At 40.0% G+C, this 18,804-nt stretch overlaps 1 protein-coding gene across 4 annotated transcripts in view; it reads right to left on the reverse strand.

Annotated features, from left to right (window-relative positions):
• Positions 1–18,357, reverse strand: part of SUCO (SUN domain containing ossification factor) — a 58,613-nt gene extending 40,256 nt beyond the window's left edge. The window contains exons 1-3 of one of the 4 annotated variants that reach the window (XM_039881474.1): positions 17,974–18,357; positions 1,966–2,074; positions 212–322 (exon numbers count right to left, since the gene is read on the reverse strand). In XM_039881474.1, coding sequence (XP_039737408.1) covers positions 212–322; positions 1,966–2,074; positions 17,974–18,035 — 282 coding nt within the window. In that variant the 5' untranslated portion in view covers positions 18,036–18,357. The remainder of the gene's footprint in view (positions 1–211; positions 323–1,965; positions 2,075–17,973) is intronic. The other 3 variants (XM_039881476.1, XM_039881477.1, XM_039881475.1) reach the window with 3 other exon arrangements.
• Positions 18,358–18,804: the final 447 nt, after the last annotated feature.

Genomic DNA, 18,804 nt, shown 5'->3' on the forward strand with positions numbered 1-18,804 from the left:
CCTAAGAAGAAATGAGAACTTACACCCAAACTTTCACTACAAAGAAAATGGTCTCAACTATTACTAAATCAGTAATTTTGCACTTTCTCAAAAGCTGTACTCTTAGCAGGTAAATAGTATTAAGACCAGTTGCATGGTTCTTCAAAAGAAAAAAATAACAATACCCAATGTGAAAAAGCTGACCACTAAAATTCAAAGCAACGTGACTTACTTGCACATCCACAATGTGGTCATCTTTTAGTTTCTGTTCTTCTGGAGGAATAGGTAAGTTTGAACCCACTTTTCCAGATAATTCGGCACTGACAGGTCCCTCTTTTTCATCCTATATTGCAAGAAAGAAAAAAGCTAATAAAAATTGTTTCATAAAACAGTTCTGAAACAATATTAAAGACCATCTCTTTCTATACTTTACAACCAAAACAGTGTCTTGTACGCATTTGACTCTAATTACTTTTGTTCACACATTTACCATCCATCTTCCCGCATTCCCCTCCTTGCCCCTACACCTAAAATGTACACTGAGCTCAAGAACCTCATCTGATTTCTTCATAAGCCCTTTAGTCCCACCATCCAGCACTATGTGTTAGGCACACATAAGACTTCAGTAAATATCTGATAAACGAATGTATTTATAGCTCTTTGGATCATCTGTCTTTTGACACTCACTTTCAAGTTTCAGGTACCTTTATGTCTTTAAATGTATCTTTTAGAATGTAGAATGTAAGCTTCATAAAAACAACGTTCACATTCATCTTTGTTTAAGTAACCTATATAGCATATACCAGGCATCTAAATGTTTGCGGAAAGAGTATATTTTCCCCCTTAATGCTTTGCTAAAATTCATTCTTATAACATTAAGTCTTCAAATTTCTCATCGAAGAAGAGATCAGATCTAAGTCTTGCACATTGTGGGTGAAAACATAAAATTACACTCTGGAGAGATATTCAACAACAGTCTTCAAAATTGTAACATGTTCCATCCCCGAAATATATTCTACATAACTCAAAAATTATAATAATCCACTCCAAATATCATGCCAAAAACACCCCCACACATATAAGTATGTATGTTCACACACAAACACACATGCAAAATGTACACAAACATACATACACACATAGCTGATACAATGCAAAAGTCTGTGAATGAAGAAATGTTTAATTATGACATATTTATATAATGAAATAAAAATGTAGCCATTCAGAAGAATACAGCAATATGAAAAGGTGTCCATGAGATATTATTAGGGGACAGTGGGAAGTCAATATGCATTATATTTACAATATGACATATTAATGAAAATAAAAACATTAATTTGTTTGCTACATACTGGTATATCTAAACCTAAGAGAATAGTCTGTACATTTTCACAAGAAACTGTAAATTATGGTTCCTTTGGGGAGGGAAATAGGATATAAATATTTTATAGTCAGTATAAATTCCTTCTGTATTTTAAAATAAGTACATTGATTAGGGGGGCAAATCTAGTCAATATTCATCTTTTATCATTTAAAATGATAAATAAATAACTTAGAGTCCATCAAGTTTCTTGGACTGATCTATTCGCCCCACCCAATTACATAAAAGAAACTAGCCATGGGTTGCTGACTCTCTTTATAAGCTGTATTACTAATAGTTTTTAATTTATAAGAATGGGGTTTCCTTAGAAACCCTTTATTCAGTAAATTAAAAAGCAAGCTACTAGTTTTCAGTTCTCTGAATAGGTGCTACTTTTCTCCCTATTGTAGGACCAAGGATGTTGTTACGACATTCCAAACATAAGCAATAAGAATATATAAATTCCAGAGTTACCCAAGTAAGTCCTCAGATTATAGCAAGGAAATTTACAAATCTCCACCAAAAATTACGTCATAGTATTTTTGAAATTACTTTTATTTTGAAGATTTTGAAGCAGTCTTAGAAAGATGACACACAAATGACATCGTCAACTTTATTTACGGTACCTTGCTCTGGAATTGTACATCTTCATTTTCTAGCGCACAACTGTCATCTTGAGAGTAATATGATGAAGCTGAAGAACTCTCTTTACAACATACATGCCAACTGGGAAGCCTGTAAAACATGCATCACCACCATCGCCGCCAAAAAAAAAAAAGAAAAAAGAAAAGGTGTTAAGGGTTGAATTTTGAAATAGCCAATAAGATGTGGTTCTTTGATGGTATTTCTAAGACAAGAATATCACAAATGATGTACATAAGACAAGGGATATTTAACATCCTAAGAAAAATATAGACTGTTATCGGCATTCCAAGTAAGGCACTATGAATTTCAAGAAATATACAGAAAAGACTTCACAAAAGGAATATTTGATAATTATCTCAGAAGGAATAGAGAAAGCTGTTAAAGCACCAGGTGCCAATAATATTCTAAATTCTAACCAACAGTTAAGAACAAATAACTCTAAAGTATCTAAACTATTTCAAAGCATAGAAGCTTCCAATATATGTTATGAGGAACATAACAGTGATATCAAAAATTAACAGAAAGAGCACACACAAGTAAATACCATAGGTTAATGATACTTTGAAATGAGACACAAAGCTTGTAAAGAAAACAATAAAGAAAAGTCTCTAAGAACACAGCAAAGAAATAACGTGCCACTGTTATGATCAAGTAGCATTTAGCACTCACTGATATTCAAAAATGGTTTAAAATAAAATCTATTTATTTAGTTTGCCATAGAAAAATACCAAGGAAAAATATCTTATAATTTATCTCTACAGGCACCGAAAGACATCTGCCAAATTTGCACATCCCTCAAGACATTTTAAGTCAATAAGTAGATATTTAACATGGGAAACATATATGCATAATACACAAACCAAAAAGCCAATATCAGACTTAGTGAAGGAACCTAAAAATACCCCTATTTAGATCTGAAACGAGGTAAGAATGTCCATTATTACTAGCATTACATAGTAAGATAAAAAAGGTATAAAAATGGAAAAAGAGAGTAAATTATCACAGATGATGACTTTATACAGGTGGAAAACTAAAAAGAATCACCTACTGAAAGAAGTCTTGGGTACGAAAATCATATTCCTAGGTATAAAATTAGGAAACAAATCAATAGACTCTACTCAAACCATTACCACCAGTTACAAAATGTAAATCCTTCAGGTGTCAACTGAAACAATAAAATACTAAATATAAACTTAGCAAGAAATGTACAATTAAGTAGAACTGTTTGAAGTTGCCAATATTTGACAATTCTTTAACTTGAAAAAAAGTCAATTTTACACAATTCGAGCTAACGTGTGGAAGATTTTAAAACCATACACGGACTTAAATAGAACAAAAAGCAGAAGGAAGAACTTATTCTTTTTTCTTTTTCTGCCTCATTATTTGAGCTGGAACCTCTCAATGTACATACCTTAATTTAAAAGTACTCTACTGCTAAAAAATTCTAACCATCATCTGAGCCTTCAGAGAATGGTAATCTTTTGGCCGGTGGAGGGCCCTGCCTTGATGCCGATGGCTGCTGACTGGTCAGAGTGGTGGCTGAAGGATGGGGTGGCTGCGGCAATTTCTTAAAATAAGACAATCATGAAGTTAGCCGCGTCAACTGACTCTTCGTGAATTTCTCTGGAGCATGTGATGCTCTTTCATATCTACCGTATAACTTCTTTCAAAACTGGAGTCGATCCTCGCAAACCCTGCTGGCTGCTTTATCAGATAAGTTTATGTAGTAATTCCAAAACCTTTGTTGTTATTTCAACCATCTTCACAGCATCTTTACCAGTAGATTCCATCTCAAAAAAACACTTTCTTTGCTCATCCTAAGAAGCAACTCCTCGTCCATTCAAGTTTTATCACGAGATGGCAGCAATTCGGTCCCATCTTCAGGCTCCACCGTTAATTCCAGTTCTCTCGCTGTTTCCACCGTATCTGTGGTTACTCCCTCCACTCGTTCTGAAGCCCCCTCAAAGTCCCCCATGAGAGGTGGAATCGACTTCTTCCAAACTCATGTCAATGTTCACGTTTTGACCTCTTCCCATGAACTGTAAATGTTCTTAATGGCATCTAAAATTGTGAATCCTTTCCAGAAGGTTTTCAATTTCTTTTGCTCAGATCTATTAGAGGATTCACTATCCGTGGCAGCCATTGCCTTCCAAAATGTATTTCTTAAATCAGTAGACTTGAAAGTCAAAATTATTCCATGGGCTACAGAAATGTTGTGTGAATGGGCATGAAAACGCTATTAATCCTGCTGTGCATCTCCATCAGAGCTCTTGGGGGACCGGGTACACTGTCAACATCTTAAAAGGAATCTTTTTTTTCTGAGTAGTAGGTAGGTCTCAACAGTGGGCTTAAATATTCAGTAAACCATGCTGTACACAAATGTGCTGTCATCTAGGCTTTGTTCTTCCATTTATAGAGCACAGGCAGAGTAGACTTAGCATCATTCTTAGGGGCCCTAGGATTTTCAGAATGGTGAGCACGGGTGTCAACTTGAAGCGACCAGCTGCGCTAGCCCCTAACGGGAGAGTCAGCCCATCCTTGCAAGCTTTGAAGCCAGGCATTTATTCACCCCCATGAAAGCCCCATCTTCCAGTACGAGGCTGCTTCGTCTGCGTTGAACATCCGTCGTTGAGTGCAGCCGCCGTCGTGAATGATCCGCCTACATCTGGGTGACTCGCATTGGCACTTGCTCCTGCATTGGCACTTGCTGCTTCACCTCTCACTTGAAGGTTATGGCGTTACGGAGACGACTTCTTTCCTGAAACCTCGTGAACCAACCTCTGCTGGCTTCAGATTTTCCTCACGCGGCTCCCTCACCTCTCCCAGCCTTCGCAGAGGGCCTTGCTCCGCATTAGGCTTTGGCCTCAGGGGGCACTGCTGTCGCTGGGTAATCTCCTATCCAGACCAATAAAACTTTCTCCCCGTCAGCAGTAAGGCTGAAGTTTCACTTTCTTGACATTCACATGTTCACTGGAGTAGCACTTTTAATTTCCTTCCAGAACATGTCCTTTGCATTCACGACTTGGCTGTTTGGTGCAAGAGGCCTAGCCTTTGGCCTGTCTTGGCTTCTGACGTGCCTTCCTCGCTGAGCTGAATCATTTCTAGCTTTCGATTTAAAGTGAGAGACCTGCAAATTCTCCTTTCACTTGACACTCAGAGGCCACGGCAGCATGATTAGCTGGCCTCGTTTCAATATTGTCGCATCTGGGGGAACAGGGAGACCCAAGCAGGGGCAGAGAGGGGACCGGCTGGTCATCGGAGCACTCAGAACGCATTTAGCAGTCAAGTCTGCCGTCTCGTAGGGCCACAGTTCGTGCTGCCCTGAAACAATTATAACAGTGACATCGAGATCACTGAACACAGATCGCCATTAACAAAAAAGTTCAAAATTTTGCAAGAATTATCAAAATGTGACACAGCTGTTGGGAAAAGGGCACCGAAAGACTTGCTTGATGCGGGTGGCCACAAACCTGCAGTTTGTAGACACAAGTGTCTGTGAAGGGCGACAAAGTGAAGCTCAGTAAAGCAGGTGCGCAGGCGCCTCAGGCACCTGGAGACACGCTTAGGCCCAAACGGAATCATCTGCCCAGTAGGAACTTTGCCGGGTGTGGGGGGAATGCTAAAATAATATCACCAAGCTCTGCCTTCTCTTTAACAGAGAACCACAAAAAAAGAAACGGCTTTTCAATGACAATGTAACCAGTTTTTATGCAAGTAACTAAATTTTTTTAAAAAAAATTTGCAGAGGATCCAGTTACAAAAAGTACAATTCTGCCACCTCCAAAACTATGGCTATCTCGCTCCTCTGGAAAGAGACCGTATTCACCAAGTCTCCCTACCAGGAAGTCACTGACCATCTCGTAAACACCCACACCAGCTCCAATTGTGGCCACCACATAACTTTATACAAGAAAGATAAAATGAAGTGAGCCTGTTGAAAAAAATAAATGAAAAACTTTCAGCAACCATTAAGTCGATTAACAAATTTCATTAAAAAAAAAAAATAACTAAGTCAAATTTCAGGTGATATAAAGCTAGAGCAACCTAATATTAAAAAATTTATCCTAGAGTAGCAATTGCCACAAAACTTCCTCAAGACCTTTAAACATCAACAACTCCAAAAGGTCTGGTCTACAGAAAATAATTATTACGGTCTGATGGGAGGTGGAAAGAAACAAAAATAAAATGTAAGCTGGAACAACATTTCAAGAAAGAACATGCCTAGTGTGAACATGGCTTTCATCAATTTTCTTCTGTTTAAATGTTTTCTGAAGAAGTGCCTCAAAACTAATACAAGCAAATGAGTTACTACATCATCTATGTGATGATGTAAAAATCATAATTACTACTACAATTTATAGGCAAGACGTTTCAAGCCATGAGCGCTGATGTTGAATTTGGTACTCAGAATTAATGGAGAAAAAAAGATAAAACTTCATGAAAGGGATACAGTAATGAAAGTCTTTCCAATTCCTTCAGGTCACAATAACGCAGGTGTACGGCAAGGATCTGCAGAGGTAGATGATTTAACAAAAAGATACATTCAACCATGACAATTTGCTCACTGGCCTAGTATGTCGGTTAAAAGAATAAGGACTAGAATCACACAGCCTGTACGATTTGGGGCAAGTTCATTAAACAAATATTTATCTGTACCTCCTTCTTCAAAATAATATTACCTATATCATAGGACTGTTTTGTGGACTCGAAGAGAAAGCACTTAGAACTCAGTGTTTTTTCCTTAGAACATGGTCCAGTGAGGATAACTGATATAGACTACTTCAAGTTCATTTTTACTTTTGAACTATTCCTAATTTATTCTTTTATCCTCTTACCCAGTGCTGATCCGATATAATACTATTATAAAATGTCCTTGATACTAAAATTTTACCCAATCCTATAACTTCTACAACACTGAATAAATACTTAATTTAAAAACCCCATTTGGGAGATTTCTATCTATTTGCACAGGATTTCTAGGACAATCTACTGACCACACACTAAAGCTTCAAAAGAAGACTGAAATTCCAGAGACTCAAGGTCTAATAAACTGTACTCTCCAAACACACTGCAACAAAATTTGAAATTAAAAGACAGCTAACAACATCTTAAGCCTGGAAACAAAAATTATACAGCAGGATAATTCTTCAGTTAAAGAGAAAATAGTAAGAAGCATTCTGGAATATTATAGCAAAAGACTACAGGTCAAAATTGGTGGGATGCAGATAAAACACAACAGGAAAATTATGTTTTTGAACACAACTGAAGACAACTACTGTAAACAAAAGAGCTTATCTTTCAAGTCGAAAAGGTAAAAGACAATATAAATCCAAAGGAAAAACGAAGTATATAAAAACAGAAATCACTGAAATAGAAAGCATAAAAAGGCAAAAAAGATTAAAAAACCAAAAGCTGGTTCTTTGAAGAAAATATTAAAAAGAACAAACCTCTGGCAAAACCAACTAAAGAGACATGGTGATGCAAATTAACAAAATAGAGTACAAAAACATGAAATAACCATGCACAAAAAACAGATTTTTTAATTACAAAATGTCACAAACTATATACTGATGTATTTTAAAACCTAAAAATATGGCTATTTCTAGGAAAAAAGCAAAATTGGCACAAAGTATACAAAAATTGGAATAAACTAATGATAATTAAAAGAATCTGAGTGGCTTAATCAACACCTCACCTAGAGAAGGGGGAAATCCCAACCCAGTTTTTTTTCTTTCACTTTTTATTTGGAAATAATTTCAAACTTTCGGAAGAACTGTCAGTATAGTACAAAAAATATCTACAAACTCTTTACCCATAACAACCTACTGTTAACATTTTACCCATTTGCTCCATCATTTGCCATTCGCTCACTGCATACATTCATTCTCCCTCCCTCTCTCCCCTTCTCCACGTAATTTATCTCTAAATATCTTAATACGTACTTCCGCAGAATAAGAACATCCTCATGCATAATCGAAGTACGATCATCAACTTCAGTAAATGTTTCACTGACACGTTATTTTATCATCCATATGTAAATTGTCGATTAACCCAATAATGGCCTCACAGCATCCCCACCCCTCACTCCAAGTACAGAATTGAGTCTGAGATCCTGTCCAGCACTGTCACGTGTCCTCAGTCTCCTTTAACCTGGCACAGTTCTTGGCCTTTTTCTTATGTAGCACCGATATTTTTGAAGAACTTGGTCGTTTTATTTTTAAATAATATGATCCTTAGTTGAGGTTTATCTGATGTTTCACCATGACCGGATCCAAGTTATGTATTCCTGGCCAGAATCCTCCCTCAGTGATGACGTGTCTTTCCCCGGGTAATACATGCAGAAGCAGCGTGCGCTATCCATCTGCTTCAGCAATTGCAATTCCACTGTTAGCTACTTCCCAAGAAAAATGAAAACTAAGCCCATAAAAAGCCTTGTACGAAAATATCCCTAGTAGCTTTTACTCATAATAGACAAAACCTGGAAGCAGCCCAGATGTCCAACAACAGGAGAATAAACAAACATAGTATATTCATATAATGTACTATTACGCGCAACGAAAAGGGACAAATTAATGATAATGAAACAACATGAATAAATTTCAGAAACATTACCCCGAGTGAAAGAACCCAGACGCGAGAATAAATACTCTATAATCCCATTTAGATGAAGTTCCAGAATTAGCAAAACTAATACAGGGTGACAGAAATCGAATCACTGGTTGTGCTCTAGGAGATTCGCCAGAAAGGGATATGAGAAAACATTCTGGGATGGTGGAAATATTCTATGTCTTGATGGGTTACAAAGAGGTATGCACATGTCAAAAGTGATGCAACTATGTGTAGTTAATATATGGGCATTTCATAGTCTGTAAATTATCGCAATTTAAAAACATAAGCAAAAAAGTCAATATTTTCCTCCCCAGGAATAACAAATAGAAAATAGACTACTAGAATAACAAAATTTGTAAAATAATTTAGAAATTAATCTAGGTGATACACAACTATTTATAACTCTGGTAATAATCATAAAATGAAGAGATAAATAAATGAAGACCTACTATGTTCATAGATGGAAAGCTGGTGACAGCAATGTAAAGGCAGTAATTCTCTCCAAAGTAATTCATGGCTCAAATATAACTCCTATCAAAACACCCGAAGGATCCTATTGTTCGAAATATGATGTAGGAAAAAAAGTGGTCCAAGAATAACTAAATTAACCAAAAAAAGCAAAGACATGTGGTTCACCTTGCCAGATAATTAAATTTATTACAAAAGCACTCTAATTAGACTGCAGGACTGGGGTAGCAACAGACAGACAACTGGAACAGAGACTCCCAAATGCGTTCGCTGGCATAAAGTCTCTCTTTAGAAGCAGCATACACATAGTGCTCGATAAATACCCACTGAATGAATGAATGCCATCACACCTTCCTGAAGACATCTGCCACATCATTAACTGCTAGAATTCATTTTAATGATGATTCCAGTAACTAAAGCAAGTAAAAAACAGTGTTAAGTGGAAAAAAACAGGAAAAAGAACGAGATTAATAGCATTATACCATTTATGTAAATTTCAAAACGCAAAATAATTTTGGAAGAAAAACCCACGTCTAAATAAATACACAAAGGTTGACTGGAAAAATCCATCGAGTGCGCTCCAGAATAAATGCCTGAAATGGAGGTTCACAGGCGTGAAGCGGAAGACAGAAGATAAAAGAAAGACGACGTGAAGCGGGACAAAAAAGGGAGCGCAGAGAAAGACTGCGGCACCAACAGGTGCGAGCGGCACCCACAGGTGCGAGCGGCCCCACCGTAAGCATCTGGTGTCTCCGGAAGAAAAACGTCGTTTTTTTTACTTGTCAAGACTTTTAAAGTATTAATCCAATTTTTACAGACAAAGAACCTAAAGCTCAGAAGTTAACTTGCCTGAAGTCACTCGGCTTGTGACTGCAAACCTAGATCCAGCTCCCTCCAAAGTTTTCTGTATTTGCCGCATTTCATATTTAATATTCTCGGGGCAATAGATGAAAAAGTTTAAGAAAATCGCACTGATACATTCACTCAAGAACTGATGATATTAGTCAAGGCTAATTACAGCATTACATAAACATATCAGAACTATCACAAAGGAAGAGCGACATTTACCGTATGATTTGAACACTGGCAACGTGATAAATATGAAGCTTTGTAATGTACTGGCTAGGGCATGGACTTCGGGAGTCAAGAGACCCAAGTGTTAATCCTAGGTCCCCCGTTTATAAGTTCTATGTTCTTGGACAAATTACAAAACATGTGTGCCTCCATATCAATACTGTAAAATGAAGTTATGATGAGGAAAATGAAATAATGCACGTGCTACGCTCAGCCTGGCACAGAATATGCACTCAAATGTTAGCCGGTATCAGCTACTGTCCTTCCGAACTTCTTTCACTTGTCGAATTCCAGAGTTGTGTATACTTTATAGTCTGAACTTCTTCACCTTCTACTTAGTTCTCAATCCACTGAATTCTAATTTCTGCCCTCCTTATACCACTGAAATTGGTATGGTTGTGGCAGAATTTACCTTTTTTGATTTCTCTGCTGCATATGGCAACTTTGACTACTGCTTCCACTTGAAACCCTCTCCTTAGCTTGTCAAATTAAACACTTCTGCTGCTCATCGCTCTCTGGCTCTTCTGAGTCCCCTCTGACATGCTGCTTCTGCTCTCTACTTAAATTCTGTTCTCCATCTTCCCTTCATCCGCCACAGACATTTCTTAGTAAATCTCAACTACTTTCATGGTTTTCAGCTGATGGCGACCAAGACTTTTATCTTTAGCTTTGATTACTTTTTCCTAACTAGTCCATTCCTTAAAACCCTTCAATGATACCCTATATTAATGCTGAGAATAAATTAAGCTCATTTAATAGTTGAATCTCTCTTCCTTCATGTTCCAAGATATATCAAAAACAAGCAAATGAATAAACCCAAACATGAACACAATCTCTTCCTTCTCTAAATCTCTTCCTACATCCCTGATCTCGCCATGTGGCACTGCTATCTGCCCTGTCCTTACGTTAAAAACCTGAAAACCGGCGGTACGACGCCTCATCCTTCACCCTTACCTGCCATCTCTAGTTTATTTTACCTCCAATTTCTGTAATCCATTTCCCCATCCCTGTTATGATCAGCTTAGCTCAAGCCTCATCTCTTACCGAGATCACCCCTAACAGAGCTTCCTAATTCCTACCTTGTTACCTCTGCAATCCAATCCTTCACATCATTGCCAAAAACCTAATAGTAAATTATCAGGAGACCATTCTCCCACTCAAGACCCTTTATAGACTATACATGACAAAATTCGAGCTTCCCAGAATGATATTTAAAAATCTCTAAAATTCTTTTACTGTCTAAGTCTTCAGCTTTGTAATTCCTGCCACTCCCTGCCTCCCACTTTCTGCTTCGGGGATACAGAATTGCTTGTGTGTTCCTTGAACACATACCATGCTGTCTCATGCTTCCAAGTCTCCAGCTCATGCTGTTCCCTCTTCCAGGAATGGCCTGCTCCTGCTCTCACTCCCCACCATCCAAAACCTGACTAAATTCTTATCATTCTTTTTTTCTGGGGGCAGGAACTAGTTAGAAACTAGAAGACTTTCCTGATTTCCCACAAGCTGGGGTTTGGTGACCCTCCTCTAAATTCCCACAGCCCTTCGGCAGCGCATCTCTGTCTGAGCACTTACTACACCCACCTGAAATTAACTTTACGTTTCTGTTTCTCACACAACACTTAGCTCTTCCTTTAACCATGGATTAAAACAGCTTTTGACAAAGGGCTTAGAAAAGGGAGAGCCCAGTACAAATCGAATCCCTGGTACAGAAACATAGTGCTAGCCATTCAATTAGAGCAGTGTGCTTAAGTAATGCCCTGCCACATCCTCTCCTCCAAAAAAGGAAAAAAAAAAAATGCATTCCAGGAAAGACACCTACATGGAACATGCAGGTGAGAAAGTACAGTGAAAATTACATGTTTTTTAAAAAAAATTACTGCCTGGAAATTTGAAAAAATCAATTCTATGAAGTACCGAGAGACTTGTGGGAAAGTGGTGAATCATATGGAAGCCACTTTGGTCAAACACTGGTAATAAAACAAGACCAAAAGATCACTGGGCCTCCAGTGCCTTTGCTCAATAAGCACCTTACTTTCTTTCAATCACAATGTATTAAAAGATATTCTTAATCTATTAATCAGCTTGGGGGCTCTTTTAAGGTTACTTCTATTCTGCTAGGTCTACCTGCTGGTAGGTAAGAGGTCACACCATGTCCCTTTCTCTCCCAGTTTTCATTCTATTTGGCTGCCTCAGCATTCCCAATCAAACCACATCAAACTGTACAGCTTGGCTGAAGAAAACTCTATATCCTAGTGTTTGCTTCTACAGAAACCTTTAAATTTCAAAAGTTCTGATCTTTAATGTTCACTTTGATATACAGCTGGTCTTTGGTTCTCTTAGCTTAAATAGTCTACATATCAAAGCCTATTAGAGGACTGTTTCACTAAACTGGCCTTTAATTTCATGGATCCGACATGAGGAAGCACTTACTGAACAATGTGGAATATTCTGTTTATACATCTTAAATACAAGTAGAAATTCAGCCAATACAATTTGTCCTCAAAGCTGCTGGAATTAATCATATACCAAACTTACTCGATAAAGATATATTTTAAGAAATCACATAAGGTGTAGTTAGCCTATACATTTCAAATTGCAAGAGCTTTGCTACCTTAATTTTCAATTTGAAAATACAAAAATCGTCCCCAAATAAATAACTACCAGGCTAATGGGTTAACCATGCTGCAAGAGAAAGCCTCTCTAGGGAACAGTAGGAAATAAAGCTACAAGAGTAGGTTTGGGCCAGACTTCAGGCCTTTAACATCAGGGTTTAAATTTTTACCCTCAGGCAAAAAAATATCTTAAAGATATTTTAGCAAGGCACTGGTAGACTCAAAGCTCCGTGTTGGTAAGATAAATCCAGTGGCGCTGTGTAGGATGGGTCCAAGTGTACAACCATTAGGCTATTCCAGCCTCTTCTACCCCTTCTGGCTGCCAAGCAAACGTGTGAGAACTCACACCTGCCAGTTCTTGAAATATCTTCTATTTCCACTCTCAAAAGCTTATCAATCTCTTTCCTCTTTTGCAAACAAAGCCCTTCTCTTACTTTTCAAGCTTTTCAGCCTTATCTGAAACCTTTTATATTGCTGCTCATTCAAATTACCTCCTTAAACCTCTTCCCATCCTTCGGTTCCAACCCGGTTCCTCCTTCCCTTCAGAGCTTTGCTTTGCACTTTCTCAATTCTAAGTGTATGCAGAACCTCCATGTTCCATCAACATTGTTTTCAAAAATGGTCCCCTGGATGAGGACAACTCCAGCCCGGCCTCACCCGCGCTGAAGCCCACATATTAGGTGTCTGCATTAGGTCTCCTTGTGGACAGCTGCACTCGCCTGAATTAACGGCTCCTCTCTCAAATCCTTTCTTTCTGAATACCTCCAATTCTCCTAGTTGCCTCAGTTTTAAAAACTTTAACTTTCCTTCTCTCTCTGAAATTTATTTCACAGATTCGTAACTTTAGATCACAGAATGTATTCTCTCAACCACAGTAGGCTCCATGAAAGCAGCTACTCTGTTTTATCCACCAGAATCCTACACAAGCCAACAAGAAAACGGCAGGGCTAAGACGCCTAACTAGTATGAGCAATCCTCCATCCACACTGTGATACTAAATAATCTAGTCAATCACGGCACTCATCGAAGATTACCACCTTTTAAATGATAGCAAAAAGGTACCATTAACGGAAATTAAGATGGCTTTTCTTTCTCATTTTCCTTAAACATCCAATTACACAAATTCATTATGAAAACTAATATATTACTAGTATACTTATACACTAATATATTGACCTATAACCTATAAACAATTAAGCACATGTTAAACATGCATGCACAAGGTTTTAATGATTGGCAGACATACTCACAAATTTGAATATGCACTATTTAAGGCACAGACCAAGTCTTTTTCCTCTTTAGGGTGATAACTGATCCTCCTGGTGAAGAAGAGTATAGTAGGCTACATACTCCCCCATGTCCGAGTCCTAATCCCTGAATACATTACTTTACACGGTAAAAGGGTCTTTGCAGATGTGATTAAGGATTTTGAGATGGGAAGATAATCCTGGATTGTCTGGGTAGGCCCCATGCAATCAGGAGAGTCCTGGTAAAAGGCAGCAGGAGGATCAGTCATTAGTAGGTGTGCTGACTGCAGCAAGAGGCTGGGAGGCGGGGAAGAGGCACAGCACGCAGGAAGCCCCTAGAAGCTGAGAGAGTCAAGAAATCGATTCTTCCCCTCAGAGCCTCAAGAAGGAACCAGCCTTGCCTGGACCTTGACTTTAGCCCCGTTAAGACTTACTTGGGATTTCCGACCCCCAGAACTATGAGATAATAAATGCGTGCTGTTTTAAGCCATGAAATTTTTGGTAACTTGTCACAGCAGCGACAGAGAACTAATACGGGGAATTCTTGGGACGTGGGACTTTCGCTGCTAAAACTAGGAGAAGATGGTCACCCTATTTTTAGGGTTTCAATGCCCAAAACAGCATATGATACTAAACATGAGAAAAAAATCTCTGTTGAATGATTTGATGATGAAATATATAGATAATATACCCTGTTTTACAAAGATGTCATGTATGTTATCATATTTCATCTTCCTAACAATCCTGTGAGGTGTGAATGAATTAGTTTTCCCACTTTTAGGATATAAGAATTAAGATTCATAGGGTAACACAATGACAACACCTGATTAAATGCAATTTTTAAAAAAGGGGGAAATAAAGAATTAAGATTCAAATAAATTCCATAACATGTCCAAGGCTGCATATCTAGTCAGTGATGGAGCCATCTAAAGGCCTTCAGACCCACTGTCAAAGGAGCCCAACAGTTAGCAGCCTCTGCCATGGGTCAGGCTACCTAAACTTACACCACAGCTCCAAAACTTAATAGCTGCTTAACCTTCACCAAGTTACTTTTCTACATCTTTAACTAAAAAATGCATAATGAAGTTAAAACAATACTTATGTCACAGGGTTGCTGTGAAGATTAAAGGTGCTAAAATGTATAAAACACACAACCCAGACTGACACAGATAGCTGACAATAAATACCAGCTATCATATCATTCCGTGCTGCAGCTATTGTAAATTTATGCCCCAAATACTCTGTATTACTTGATAAAGAATCACAAAAAAAAGTATGCAAAAGTAAAATATAGCAACTGGAATGAACAACAAGATGGACAGGACGGGTTTTCTATGAACCTAATCTAAGGTTTGGACTGTTGGCTGGAAAGACAAAAGGAGAGGGGAGACATAATGTGACAGTATAAACAAGGTGATAACAAAATTCAGGAATGTTGGAAGGAGGGGGAGGGAACCTTAGAACGTAGTGTATGCTACTATAAACAAAGAGCATTCAGAAATTTACAAAATAATACAGCTTATCACAAATTCTTGGGGCAATTTATGAATGACAAAGATGACAAAATGACTACTAAGAGGAGTTTATCAACGCTACTGTAAACCTTCTGTCTACTCCTACAATGGCATTAGGTACATATATAGGTTAAAGGGAGATGGAGATGTTGGGAAATAATGTACAGACCAGACTGTAGCAAAATTAAGTCCTCCAGCTGAGTCAGTGCTATAATTTCAATATTTTAATTTCCCAAGAAAGAAGAATCTCGGAAGACACAATATACCCTTTTCCAATCATCACCCTGCACAATCTTCTTCCCAAATCTCGTCATCACCCTTCCAAAAATATCTCGAGCTTAAGTATCCTATTTGAATGCCTTTTAATGCCTCTAAATTTGGCAGTCCAAACAAACTTCAAAATATACTGACCCAAGTGTTTCTTAACCTAAAGTTTCTTAAACTTTTCACGCTACTTAAATTCGCAACATCCATTTTTCACTATGGGAGTCAACAAACTTTACAGAACTTTATGACTAGTATTTTCAATACTAGGCTGATTTTTTTCCCTAACAGGTCATGATCGTCTCAACATCGCTAATTAATAATGCTGAGAAATCATACAGAGGTTAGCTCAAGCAAAAGATAGCCAGAAATTATACAAAGTAATAGAAGTGTGGTTAATTTAAATCCACGAATGATTTTAAGAACCACATTGTAATACTTGATTTCATCTCTACCATACAATTAATTTTTTAAAGTCATGTTTAAGGGTACAAACTTGCAACTAAGTAGATAAATAAGTCCTAGAGATCTAATAATGCACGGTATAGTGAATACAGATGATATTGTATCACAATCATGAAACTTGCTAAGAGACTAAGATCTTTATTCCCACCACACACACACACACACACACACACACACACACACACGCACACACACAGAGATAATCATGTGACACTGACAGAGGTGCTAACTTGCTACAATGGCAATCATGTTACAATATATAAAAGTATCAAATCTACATGTCCTACATTAAGTTTATACAATGTTATATGTCAAATACATTTCAATTAAAAAAATTGGAGATACGAATGCATTTTAACCTTGAACAAAAAGTATAGCTTCTTTACCCTATGAGCCATTTCAGGAAGTCCCGATGATGAATAACGTGGTCTAAAGATGGGCAAGATCAAGGAGAATGAGAAAAGATGCATAATCTAGAAACAACTAAGCAGCCCTCAAAAAGAGGTAGATATGAATACAATGTTTCGGTACCTTATCTACAAATTTAAGATGGGCTAAGTGGACGATTACCTATACACACTTCTTGGTACCCAACATGATACTAAAAACTGTAGAAGGGGAGGATGACATTGGTCTCATTAAAAGGGTTTGGAATGAAAGACAAGAGGCCAAATTTCTTGTTTTCTAAAACTTCTATCAACCTTCAGAGCAAAATTCTCAGCCAGGCAAGTGTTTTCTTTCCCCTTATTTATGTAGTCTTGTTTGAGCAACAACTTTACAACTTCAGTGTCTTTGGAATCCATTCCTCACCCATAAAAAAAAAATACTATTTTTGTTTTGCAGAAATAAGCTAAACAAAAAAACCTAGTTTATCTGGATTTAATAAACAGCAAATCATTTTGACTGAAAAAGTACCTTTTAAGTCAGCAAATGTCACACATTTCTAAAGAAATTCCCCAAGAGGGAAGAATGACTTTTCCAATCCTTTGCCTGACAAGCTCTCTTTGATTTCATTTCCCCCCAAAACTCAAATGTGCCAGGGATTAAAAGAAACTCCATAAACTTGAGAGGCGAAGCGCTCTTCCCGCCTTCGAAACACAGGACTTATCCTCCCATTACCGAGACATCACCCAAGCCACACCACCAGAAAGGGCTGTGCACACTACACCTAAGACACTCACTTCTAAATCCTGAAAAGGGGCTTCATAACGCCCCCAAAAGTTTCCAAGAACTGCAGCCCCACGTGCACTGGAGGCCAAAGACTGCGAGGAATGTCCAGAACCACAGCGTGTACATTACTCTCCCCCTGGGGACAACCCACGTTTTCAAACTCTCACGTCGGGAACGTACACATACCACATGCCTTGTGCCCTAAGCGCACTGTGAAAGCGAGTGGCTGGGCAGCGAAACCCGAGCGACTGACCTAGCACCTCCTATCTGGACACTGCCCAAAGCCCCACCGTGTCCCAGCGGCAGGGTAAATGAGCACGAGGCACTCGGGGGGTCGCCTCTACCCAGGCGCCCTTCTCTCCCACTTAAGTCTCTGCAAATTCCAAAACACATCACGAAAATCTCCGCAGAGTGCCGCCGGGCCAGTCACTAAGTAAGCGGTCTGTCGCATCCTAGGGACCGCGCAGACCCGCACCAGAAAAGTCGCGGTGATTTGGGGGTGTGACCTGGGCTGTTCCCCTCCCCCTCCAGCCCTCCCGGGAAAACCCCGCGGCGAGGACACGCACCAGACCAGGGAGCACAGAGAGAGGCAGGAGACCAGGGCCAAGGCCCGCCGGTACTTCTTCATCTTCTCCTCCTTCTTCCCCCGGCCAGGAGGCGGCACATCCTCCCGGCAGCCGCCACTGCCGAGGCCAAGATGGAGGAGCAGGAGCGCGGGGATGGGAGCGAGAGTCCCGAGGGCTGCGGCGCCGGGGGAGCGGCTGCTCGGCGGCTCGCGTGCCGGCCGCCCTCTCCGAGGGGCCCGCGGCGGCGCCGACAGGGGCGCTTCACAGGGGGACTCGGGGGACTGCTGCTGTTGCCGCGGCCGCCGGCTCGTCTGCGCCCGCCTCCTCCAGCCGCCGCCGCCGCCACTGCCGCCCCATGTCCCCCCCGCCCGCCCCGGCTCTCGCTCCGTGCCGCCGGCGACCAACGGCCGCCGCGTACTCGCCTCCCAACAGCCAATCGCCGGCGGGGCCGTGACACCTCACACTCCGCTGAGCTGGAAGGAGCCGCGTCACCCACGTCCCGCGGCGCGCGCACCCTTACCAGCCCCCGCGCAAGCCACGCCCCCGCCGCCGTAGCCGGGGGCGGGGCGAGGGAGGCTCTCGCCGCCCCGCCCACCTGCCGTCCCGCTCAGCCAGTGGCTCGGGCTCCGGAAGTGGGCGGGAGCGCCGTGACGCTACGCCTTACTGCTCATAGCGGCCCGCCCCTCGCCCGGGGCGCGCCGAGGCCGCGCGAGGCCCCCTGGGAGTTGTAGTTTGCCCTCCGCAGCCCTCCTCCTTTCCCCGTCCCTCCCAGGATCACGGAGCTGATGGAGAAGTGTGTAGTTTCGCTCCCCACCGCATGACTGACCAGCG

Source organism: Pteropus medius, unplaced genomic scaffold (genome assembly GCF_902729225.1).
Source record: "Pteropus medius unplaced genomic scaffold, Ma_sr-lr_union100, whole genome shotgun sequence".
NCBI lineage: Eukaryota > Metazoa > Chordata > Mammalia > Chiroptera > Pteropodidae > Pteropus > Pteropus medius.